General features: G+C 41.2%; 1 protein-coding gene across 1 annotated transcript in view; it reads right to left on the bottom strand.

Moving 5' to 3' along the window:
* The window catches only part of CEP85L (centrosomal protein 85 like), a 118,010-nt gene that overhangs the window by 67,854 nt on the left and 37,800 nt on the right, over window positions 1-12,356 (bottom strand). Inside the window, exon 3 of the mRNA XM_062572620.1 lies at window positions 3,070-3,836. Within this exon, the coding sequence (XP_062428604.1) occupies window positions 3,070-3,836 (767 nt within the window). The remainder of the gene's footprint in view (window positions 1-3,069; window positions 3,837-12,356) is intronic.

Here is a 12,356-nt window from a genome sequence, read left to right as displayed (position 1 = left end):
TATTTTGACACACATTCAGAAGAAATCAAACCCCATACACTGGAAGAAAAATCCAGAGATTCATCCTCCAATGCCTACACCACTGTACAGAGCTAACAAATAAATATGCAGCCTTCTGAAATCTTGTTTCTTATTGTATTAACTCCCACAATTTTAAAGGCACACTTCCATTTTCAACATTATTTCTGAAACGGCATGCACCATCTACCATATTACATTAAGGTAAGAGCATCAAGGTTTAAGAAACATGCATTTACAGGAACACATACAGATTTCTTATCCAAATTTATGTGGTTCCCAGTTCAATCAGTAAGAACTCCTGTCATAGCTATTCTTTTTCCCTTAACATAGGTCCAACCATATACTTTATTTCAGGGCTAAAAAAACAAAACCAAACCTATAAAGATGCTTGCTGAAAAACTTTTAAATCAGCTATACGTGGAAAATAATTAAATGTATAGTGAAACATAAATTCTGCATGAAGTTATTTTCTCTAAAGAGCTGTTAAGATCTGTCTCTTGGAAATGCATAGGAAAATGCTTACCTACAAAAGGCATACATTAAGCAGTACACGTTAACTAGGAAAGAGAAATCTCATTTACAATTCCATGATGTTATAACAATAATCTTAGGCTAGATTCTCCTTGGAGATTTATTTCAGAAGCATGTTAACACCACATCCAGGCACAAATCACACAGCTTCTTCACACAAGCATCCTGTGGTACCTCCACAGCATCTGTTCCTGCCGTTTCAAAACGGTGCGTGTCCTAGAAGAGGACTTCAGCATAGCTGCAAACCTTCTAGCCACCAACCACTGTGGACTTTCCTTATGATGCACAGTAAATGCTCTACTTTAAATACTGTTGTTTAGAATTTGAATGCTAAATTGAACAGTTTTCAATTTCCAAGTCAAGCGTTTTTTAAAAACACAAAACACAACAAAAACAAGCAGCAGAAGCTGAATTTGGCTAAATTCAGACTACAAAGGAAGCAGAGATTTTCTGAGAGTATTTAACCTTTGGAACAGCTTCTAAGGGCTATAACACATTTTATTTCACAGTCAACTTCAATTGAAATCTTGACTGGTTTTCTAAAAGTAAACTCTAATCCATAGTTTTTCAGCTGTTGGCTATGAATGAAGGATAAATGGTCCATCGTGGTCTACGAGGACATAATATGGTCTACAAATACTATCTGCTGCTGAACTGCCAGTCCTCAAAAATCACCACAGGAAATCGTTGCAGCCTGACCTCTCTAGCGAGAGCTGCCTTTTACGGTCCCTCCCTCTACCCGTCTGCCTCAAGGACTGAGGATGCAGCTCTAGAACCTTAGTTAAAAGCACTTTAGTTTGGTTTTCTGTTTGTGGCAATGGTGGGTTTAAAGCAGAATCATCATAAACGCTAATTTCTTCATTCTTCTAAAAACCACTGCATATCTATCAGCGCACATACTCACTTGTTAAAAGCAAAAAGAACAAAAATAATCTCTGCTGACATGAAGGAAAAATCTAAAATCCTAAAGAGTTTTTTTTTTTTTTTTTTTAATCCTTAACTTTTTCCAAAACTTTCTCATGCTCTGCTAGGCTATATTCTTAGGTAGCTATTCCACTTAGAACTGTAATTTTCTGAGTTTTTCAGAAATAACAGCATAGCAATTATCAGAAGCACGTACAATATTCACACACAAACACACACGTAGCGCAGTTACCATGAGGCTCTAAAAGTAACAGCTGCAGAGCATTAAGACAGGAAGTAACAGTCTCCTGTCTTTAAGCTCATCGCTCTGCCAGCTGCGCCTCTGCTGCCCTCTCTCCCGGCAGCCTCTCAGCGGCGGGGGCAGGCGGGCAGGGCCGGCCGGGAGCCCGGCAGAGCCCGGCACCCCATAGCTGCGGCGCACACAAGCTCGCCCTTTCTCTGCGTCCCGTTTCACGGCCGCGTCTCCTCACTCGAGGAAGCCTACCAGGCGGCGCGCCAAGGCCCAGCGCTACGACTCTACGCCAGACCGCGGAGGGCTTGTTGAGCAGCCAGGAACTTCCCCTCGTGCCCTGAATTACTGCTATGGTCCCACCTCACCACAGCTCAGGAAGCCAGGGGGAGCGAAGGAAAAACCTACAGAAAACACGTATTATAACAGCTTCAAGCACTTCCCTCATTATTGAGAGCTTACCCTGACAGGATAGGATCATTTTCTCTAAGTTAGGACCCTAAATACAGATCTAGCAATGCTCTTAGGTCCAGCTGCACATCTCCAGCTATTCGGGAAGAGCCGAATGACTGAGCGGACCAGGATGCCCACAGTGGGCGATGGCTCTTCCTGCGCGATGCCAGCGGCCGTCAAGCTGCCAGGAGCCCCCCCAGCAGCACCACTGACCGCAGAGTTAGCCAGCGCCTGACACTTCAGCTCAGATGGGACTGCAGAGGCGCAGGGCCTGTAGGCTGCCCCAGCTCAGCCCCAGGCACTTCGCAAATCTCCAGCAAGCTCAGGAAAAGAATCCAGCTTCTGTAGTCACAGGGATAATTTAACAGGTGGCTAACTGAAACCATGGCAGGTTTTCAGAGAGATCCTTAAGGATTAATATTAGTTTGGTCAAATTAACTGGCTTCATTTAAGTTAAAATAATGTTGATTAAAAAAAAAATCCCATCAACATCAAGAGCAAAATTCGATTTTGAGAACCTCTAAATTTGTCAGTCTTTCCTTCCACACAAAATGAAAGAAGGAACACATCTTAGCCATCAGCCATGGCTAATATGTGTTTTTTCCAGCCTGAGGATATATTTTACTCATACAGCTAGATTTTACTACATACAGCTTAGAGAACATCCTAGCCTAACTTTAATCACCTTTCAGGAAAATCTGTGTATCATAATGGGTTTCATATTTGCTGGCACTCAAATAACAGTGAGAAACAAATGGCAGGATCCCAAATCAAAGTTTAAAAACACCAGCCCTTGATTTAGAGGATCTGCTCCCCTTCCCACATATGTATTAACAACTTGCCTGATGCTTTTTCTCAGGTATAACGCATCATGCCACACGATGGCAGCAAAAAACAAGCTTTAGCCTTACCTGCGCAGGCTGTTCACCTCCCGGTCTGAAGTCATCAAGCTGCTGCACATGCCACGCAGCTACACCATATGACTCCTCAGCGCTCCTGCAGTCCATGGGATTTGCACGTAACTGTTCTTTAAGCCACATCTGAGTCCTCACTGCTGGCTGTATGGGAACTCCACTCACAGCCTGCTGTCCCAGAGTTGCATATCTTGGTCCAAAAGCTTCACAGCTGGTTGCTGTAGATTTGCTTTCGGGTAAGGCACTGTAGGTCAAGTCTAAGGCATGTCTCCTACTTGAGGAATCTGAAACAAAGTCATCTTTGCTGCATGATTCAAATTTGTATTTGCAGTCTAGCAGAGAAGATCGTTTTTTCCCCATTTCTTTGTCCTCAATTTTTAGCAACTCCATGCTATCATGCAAACAACTTGGCCCATTTGTCCTTAATTGTGGTGACATAGCTTTGTCTGTACTAGCCCTGGAGTCCGCTGAATGACTACTTTCATCCTGGCTGCAGGTATTTGGTGAGCTGAGTTTAGACAAGGAGGACCATTTCCTTACAGGTCTTGCATCTTTCATGTCAAGAGAACTGTCCAGGATGCTCTGATTTCTGCCTCCTCCCGACCGTACAAAGCTTGTACTCCATTTTGAGCCTTCAGATTTGAAAGCTTCCCTGTGTTTGGAAAGCGAAGAGCTGGCATTAGACGGCATCACATGGGCAGTAGGAATAGAAACCAGTGATCGGCTGGGCTTAAACGAGGATGTACCACTTGAAGTTGAATGATCTGGAAAGAAAGATTTATCATGTAAGTACAATACAGAACTTACACAAGCAGCCCTGAGTAGATGACAAAACATCAAGCTCAAGACAAAATGCAGAAATAGAAACAGAACAGGTTTCATAATGAAAAATGGTAACACTCAAAATTATGAGGACAAAAACCTATTAAAATGAGAATTTGTCAAATTCAGTTTGCTCAGGCACCATATTTACAAAAAGAGAAGTGTACTACACAGCAACAGCTCCAGACACTATAGAAAGCTGCACACAGAAGGCAGTTGTCATTCCCTAACTTCAAGATAGCAGGCTGGATTTCACCCCCCCCCCCCACACACACACACTTTGGAGATTGCTTCTGTATGGCAAATGTTACAGGCACCACAATTTGGGAACCCCAGTACTAGCTCCTCTTCCGTCACCCCCTCCTCATTCTTTAAAGAAAAGAGAGTTCACTATATGCACTTTGAACAGGGGAAGTGCAGCAGACAAGCCAGTTTAAAAATGGACACTGGGACAGCACTATTCATCCATTTTGTAGCTCACTGTTTTCAAACCACACTTCCCTAAGCGATACTCAAAAAAAATAGGACTCTAAAATTCTATATATGTACATATTTAACTGACCCAGATAAAACACTACACAGATATTACACATAGTCCAATTTATGAAATCTGTTCCAAGCTGAAATACCAAGAACAGAGAAATTGGGGAGGTGATATGCAGGGAATGAATAAAGAAGAAAGAAAAAGGTGACATAGGTGAAGGAGAGGTTTGAGGACTGACTGGCAGTTCTCATGTGCCCAGCAACAGCTGCTTAGCATCACAGGCTGTGGGCAACCAGAAATAGGCACCTAATCCCCTCATTAGAGCATCAGCTCCTGCCAAGTCACATGGCTGCACCTTACCCAAGCTGTTCATAGTGCTCTTTAGCTTTAAAAAGCAGACAGATGATGCAACAGAAGTGTGAGAGTAAGAAAGGTACACTCTTACTGTATTTATCCTAACACATAGGTAACATTTCTTTGGATTTCTCAGACAGTATTAAGAGTTCATAGCAGGACAATTAAAAGACAACCAGTTGCTCTAGAACTACAACTTGCATACCAAGTTCGATGGCTACAGTACATTGATGGGACCTGGTGAAGGCTGGCACACAGTTTTAGTCAGGCATCCCTTTCAAGAAAATGTTTGATCCAATACATTATGCCACAAATGGGAGCAAGAAAAGAGTTTCCAATGGTGCAGCAGCTTTTAGAAAGGGCAGTGCTTCTTCTGTTACACATCAAAATAAAGACATCCCTACCCCCAGTTAGCATGCTCCTACTCCCTAGTTGGGACCAGACCTACCATTCCCTGCACTTGCAGCACAACACAAAATAACACAGCTCTACAGCCACATTCCTCATATCACAGAAAAAGCATTATATCCCATATGAAAATAAACAGTTCCCTAAACATTGACTGATACCTGTTTACTACACACTTGTCTTCTGGCTGATCATTCAGGGACCCTAAGATGATCAAAATTCTTCCTGAAACCTTTCTGCCACCTCATGGGTCAATGCCCCACCAGGGACTCTCCCATCTTGAAGTGTAAGCTCATATCACATTGCATCTTGCCTCTGCTGCCCACTTTCACAGTAGTTGGGAGAACAGAGCTATTTTTAAGACTTCTATCTATGTCATATCTGGCTGAAACGGACCAACAGCTTAAAAGTTATTCATATAATGGTGATGATAGTCAGAACGTGCACATAGCTTAATCACACTGGGAAAGCGAAATGCAGTAAAGAATACCGCCAGGTTGTTACCTAACGAATCATAACTGCCGATGAATGTGAAGCACCATCCCTTTCATATAAAAGGAAAGGGATCTTTCCTCCTCTCTGCACTTCTTCCTTAAAAATTCAGCCCTGCAGAGAGAAACCTTTTTCTTGGCTGCCTTTTCTGCTTGGCACTGCTCAAGACATGGGACATGTTAAAGAGGAAGACAAAGAAGGCTACACAACCCATTTTGACTGGAAAAAGCCTGTCTTCTGATCAAACACATCTGCATGCACACAGCCATGACAGCAGCAGAGGCAGGATTATGCAACAACAGCTCTCAAAATCAGAATATGCCCACTACATGCAATCTGCCTGTGCCAGCAGTAGCAGCATCCCCCAGCTCTGCCCTTCCTGTCACGTCTCCTAGATCAGCAGATGTTTGCACACAGGCAGCCACCACAAATCAGGTGTATCTTGCTGCTACTATCTGCAGCAGGAGTTGCCAGCTTCCAGCTCAAGATGTATGGAGCTGCAGTCTCAAAGATACATCATGAGATGGAGAGTGCAGGGCTAGAGTCTTCTTTTCTGGGAGGGTTCAACTGAAGCTAGGAGAAAGACTCCTGCTCAGAAGAAAACACCTAGTACAAACACATGTCCTCTTGTACATGTACCATTTAGCCAAGAGCAGCTGCCTTGGTAATACCTGAACCAATTTCTATACAGTATCTTACCCAGAAGCTGAATTTGCCACAGCACAAAGAGCCCAAATAATTATCCATAGGTATTTTTATATCCAAAGGTAAAAGCATATATTAGGATTTTAAAAGAACCTCTTCAGACTGTGGGGACCAATGTTACAGGCTACGCAGATTTCTATGAGTGTAAGTGTCACATCTGCAAGGGAAAGGCAAGAGAAGAAATTCTGTGTACATCTGCAAAAGCACAAATACATACACACTTCTCTACCAAAAAAGTTAAAATAGCAGTATATTTTTAGTCTGAAATACGAGTTATTTTAGTCTGAAATATGAATGACTTATTCACCTGTACACTGTCTTAAACTGGAATTTAAAAAGCCAACAATAATTAGCACACATATACACACACATGCACTATATTTACACACACACACTATATGCTATTTACAGAAAGAGTTTCTATAGAATCTAGTATATAGAATATATTAGTATATGATCTCCTTCACTTATTTCCATTAGAGTACACATAGATAGAACTATTCATACGTGCTAAACTGTTTTCTTTTATTTCTCCTCCTTCTACGCAAAATCAAGTCCCAGGTTAGACCTAAGAACTGGAAGTGAGTGAAGAAGTTTAACTGTTCATATGAAGTAAACTTGGAATACGCCATGTACATCCAACTGCAAATTATCTGATAACTTGTTTCAAAGTGAAACACTTAGCAATTTGGGCTTTAACTAGCCATAATAAGACTTCCCATTAATGCTCACTGAAACATATGTGAAAATTCACACTTCTCCTTGAAGCATATTGCTTCAGTTTGCTTGGATTGCAAGCTCAACTGGGAAGAGCCAGTCTGTGTTCTGAAGCATCTCTTCACAACGCGAAGAGCTTCAAACTCAGAAGTTTCACTGAAAAGAGAAGAACCCAGAAAGTATTGTGAAGTTCTTAAAATGCATTACTTCTCCAGCTATGGGAATAAGTTTCATCTAGCCAAATCCTGTCAAAGAGGATTCTATCCAAAAATCAATTTTTTCCCCTTCCAAATAATCAAGGGGAGGCAAATTACTAGCTCAGGATTAGAAGTACTCTCGTCTCAGCATTACTCAAACAGGCTTCACTTCACTGAGCTAGTTTTTATTTTGAAAAGATTACACTCATTCTTAAACATGGCCTGTGCATCTCAAGTCTTTCAGTGATCAAGACTGCTCTTGTTAATGAAAACTGAAAAAGGGGTGGGGGTAGGGAGCTGCTACAAATTTCCCTTCAAACAGCAACAATGTTATGTCTCAAAGTGCATGAAATCTCACTTTTCAACTATCTTAATATCTTTTTTCTTTATCCCCCCCCAAAAAGCTCCCTAGAATATTTACATAATAGGCATTCCATTTTAATGGTTGATCCAATACTTCCCAAACCACATAAACAGAAGAATTGGAAAAATTATTTTAAAAACATGTTGCAAGATTTTTACCACATAATGCTAGTGGATGAAAACAAATACGAAGAGCTTTTCACATAGCTTTGTTACAATCTTGGGTTATACTTTCGAACTATTTCATTACTGCACATCTGGCATGGAAGTTAAGACAGGCTCAGTTTTGGCCTTACTGAAATCCTAATCACAGAAATCTTATTTAAATAGGAGAGAACATAGCAGAAGCTTTGTTCTGAAGAAAGGAGTCCTCAAGCATAGGATACTCAACTCTTCCTATTCATTTATACCTTCCTTAAGAAAAAAAAAAAAGGCTCCAGTGATTTTTTTATCCTAACTAAAAGGAAACCTCCAAAGGCGTTTTTCAGGGCAGATACACAACACTGATTAATCATTCAAACTAAAAAACCATTCTCAATGGTGAGTTATAATGCAGAGAGACAGGGAAGGTTCACAGTATCTGTGAACTACTACTTTCAGGGAGAAGTGAAACTAGTGATTTAAGTACTCCCCTCTACAAGTAGCCATGTGCTTCTGGATGTAACAGCTTCCTCCTCACTCCCAGTGTTTTTATTATCAAATAACAGCACAGCAAATCAGCTAGTACAGTTGCCTAACAGATCTCTGGGGGGGAAAAAAAAAGCACGTATGATACATATGTTTATGGGAGGCATGTGCACTAACGCCACTGAAAACAGAGAACCTTCCTTGCGTGAAGGACTTTGAAGCCTGACATTTTATCCAGCCTATAATTAGAAAGCCCTGACCATGAAGAAAAATGCCAGTATTAAACACAGCTGACCTCCTCCTGCACTGTCCCCAACATCAACATAAATTACTCCACTCCAGGAGAGTAAGTCAAATTTATTCTTATTAACTGAACTGAAAACGAAGGGGGAAGTCATCTCTTTATAATACAAACTAAAAGTCTTAACTGACTGAGCTTTGCTGTACAGGAGAGCTTACGTTCATTACAGGATGTCTGACCCTCTGAACCGTTCTGTAATCCTCAGCAGCCCGGATCCTGGCAGTAACCCACATGTCATCTTACTGGCTGATGCACAACTCACTGGTAGAGTGAGCCATCACCCTATCACTATGCCCCTACTGAAGAGGCTGTGAGCAATCACCCTACTACTACATCCCTCTACTACCACCACTCTACCAGTACGCCAAGAGGCACGCAGCTGTCCCTTGGAACCAAGTCTCCAAAACAGCTGCTTCCAACAACAGAAATGTCTGTGCTCTCCTGAGAGCTGGTCAAAAATGAAGATCCTGGGGATGTGCCACAGCTAGGGTCAGAGCTACAATGCTTTTGCAGTCCCCCTACTCATCTGCTTACAAACTGGACTAGCCTTAATGCGGGAGTCAAATGAGGCAACTGGGTGAATTTCACACCGGACAAGCAGATGGCCAACCCTAACAAAAAGCATTGAAGAGACCAACTCACCCTCTGGAAGCAAAACCAGCCTTTTCAGGATGCTGTGGCCAGTTACAGGAACACTTTTTCCACTATCTACAAGTCTTCACCACTCTGACAAACTCTTTTTCACGGTGCTTCAAATTTACCAGGTCAAAATACAGGAGGTTAATGAATGGACGCAATCTCTGCAAATAAATCTCTTCCAAAGAATAAATAAATAGAAGCAAACATCATAGAAGGCTTAATCAGAAACAGGAGTACTACAAACATACAACAAAACTTAGGCATGTAACAAGTTATGTATGAGAAATGAAATACTGGTAAAGCCACTACACCCTCTCAACAATAACGTATTACTGCTCAGGGATGAGGAAAGGAAACAAACGGCAGGCTAGTCTCAGGCCTCCAACAACCTCCAAAAATAAAGTCTACATGGAATTTAAAGCATCTTCAGTAAACGGAAAACAGTGCTGGCAAAAATGAAATTTGTACAGAGATGTAAGGGTAGCCTACACACTTAACCTAGGAAGGAAACACTGAGGGAACATCAGGTTCCACCAAATGCAGAACAACTTCCTTGACATCCTCATAAACAAAAGGAGTATCATGTATGGAAAAAATTTTAACAGAAACTTGCCTAACACAACCCATCTAATTTATTAGGGGCTGGTTGTTTGCTGCCATCTTCACTGGCTTCTTCCTCTACAGCTAGTGGCTCTGCTTTTTGCCATTTCCACAACCCTTCCGGCTAGCTTGTAATCTTTGGCAAACCAAGAAGGCAGCAACAATTTCACTTAGTGTAAGAAGTGAGCATAAGCCAACCTTCAAATAGTTGTCTCACACTCCCCATTTGTTGTAAAGTTTCATTAGTGAAGGTGAAAGGTAGTAAATGATTAATTTTCATTTGCTCAACCAACAAGGTATAACTATTTAGTCTTATTTCCTTATATTTTCATACTCTGTGGATAAGCTTGGTTGAGCTTATCCACGGAGGTTGTCTTGCTCCAGTCAGCTTTACCCATCTTCCCCCAGAACATAAGTGTTGACAGGGAACATGCTCTGTGAAAGTTGCTTCACTTTCTACTATAAGAGCACTATACTCAGTCGTAGTAGGGTATTAAAATACTTTCAGCAGTCAGCTTTTGGCAAACTCTCATGAGGACAAAGCAGACCCTAACCAGACTAGATTTATTTAAAAAGTGCTGTCACAATACTTGAAAAATCATCCCTGCATACCACTTCAGGTTTCTACCATGCTTACAGGGAGACGGCAGTTCTGGCAAATACTTAGAAACATATTCCAGTTACAAAGACAAACAATTAAGGGATATAGCAGACCACACAGAGGGACAGCATATTCATACTAAATCATTTTAGCACTATGAATAAATTGTTGCATTTCCAGTGGCTATTTCAAGAACTAAAATTCCACTAATTCTGTCAAAGTTAGATACAAGAGAGGCAACACAGGTATCTTCCCACAGAATTGCATACGGATGGATCGAATCAGCAGAGAAATGAAGCGCACTATGGACACCTTACGTTTGCTTTTCTAAAGATCATACATTCTCAGTTTAAAAACCACTAAGACATGCACAGTAGAAAGTGTTACTTTCCTCCCATGCTCCATTGCAGTAAAGCTCAACTCGATCTCAGCTGAATTTAAAGGACACTTGGTAGGACAACCTGTCATCCAAACCACTTCTCATTAAAAATTGATACTCCCCTTGAAATATACAGGAGACACAGGTAAAGCATTTAACATTTTGCTTATTTGTTCCTTTACAGTAGCTGCTTAACAAAGTCAACATTGTCTCAGTAAAATTTCAGTGTCTTTTAACAAATTAACTTTTACAAAAAAATTCTAACAAAGTTTTGTGCTTTGCAGCAGCTCATCACAGAGAAACAGTACCAAGCCCATGCAACAGAAAATGTTATATGGGGAAAAACAAAACAAACCCCCTCTCCCCAAACAAGCAAAAAAGATGATGCACACATATATGAATGGTACAAATAGATCTCCTGGGATTTACTGTGGCAAACTTGAGGTTTTAACAGGCACTAAGTACATACATGCTGCTGGGAGGAAAAAAAAAATCCCTGAGCCCCTTAGCATATCACATACACATCAAGTACAGCCACACTCAGCAAAGGGATCTTAAAGTAATGGGTATTTTAAGTCTTTATAGAAAGTAGCACTGCCTAGTAAGATTTCTGGCAAGTGACAATTTGCCTAGCAATATTAAGCTAATACTATGCAGCTGGGAAGCCCACAACCCCAGAAGAGAGGTATCTAACAAATTTAATAACTTCTTACTCCTGGGCCATCCGCGGGTCAATTAACTGGCTCACATGAATCCAGTGTAGAGAATTCAATAGTGGAATAGGGAGAAGAACACTCTCTACAGAATATTGTAGAGAGGTGGAACACTGCTGCTCCCAAAGGAAAGCAAGCATCAGTCCTGTGCAACAAGGAAAGCTTTAACAGAGCAAGTACCACACAGTTCAAGCAGCAGTGGGTGAAACATGTAAAGTCAGGAGAAGATTATTCAGCAGAGAGAAAGAATTACAACAATTACAACAGAGTCAACTGCTTTGAGATTGTTTTGTTTTCCTCATTAAACTCAATTAGTTGAGTAGCTGTCACACTTGGAGAAATACATACACAGATTCATTCAGACCATGAGGGGAAAGCAGGCAAATACAATCCTCTTTTGTTTTACTGTTACTGAAGGGATTTTGCACACTTATCTCATTAGAGTCTCTAAAGAAAATAGCAGGTAAGCCCAAGACCAACTGAGCATCACCCTATTAATCACCGGAAGCAAGTTACAAATAACCACCATGGATGCAAGTTAGTTACTGCCGTCCAGAGTTACTTAATCAGATATATCTGCCCAATTCACATAGGAAGACAACGGCTAAGCTGAGCTATACAATCTCTTTAGATAAGATGAGAAAACTGAGTGTGTTTTAGGCCTTAAAAGAACGACGTGGTCTCAGAACCCTATGAACCTTTTAATCGACACCTTTCACCTCCTCATCCTCAAGGATATCATACGCCCACAGTCAAATAATTGTGATTTCTACAAACACACCATAATAAGGAATGCTGTGAGTTTTCTGAATAATTCTTTTTAAAGTTAAAGTTTCACAGCAGTAACTGCCACACGCACACACACAGATATCTCACCCTCAC

The sequence above is a fragment of the Rhea pennata genome, chromosome 3 (genome assembly GCF_028389875.1).
Source record: "Rhea pennata isolate bPtePen1 chromosome 3, bPtePen1.pri, whole genome shotgun sequence".
Lineage (NCBI taxonomy): Eukaryota > Metazoa > Chordata > Aves > Rheiformes > Rheidae > Rhea > Rhea pennata.
This window is presented reverse-complemented; position numbering and strand designations above follow the sequence as displayed.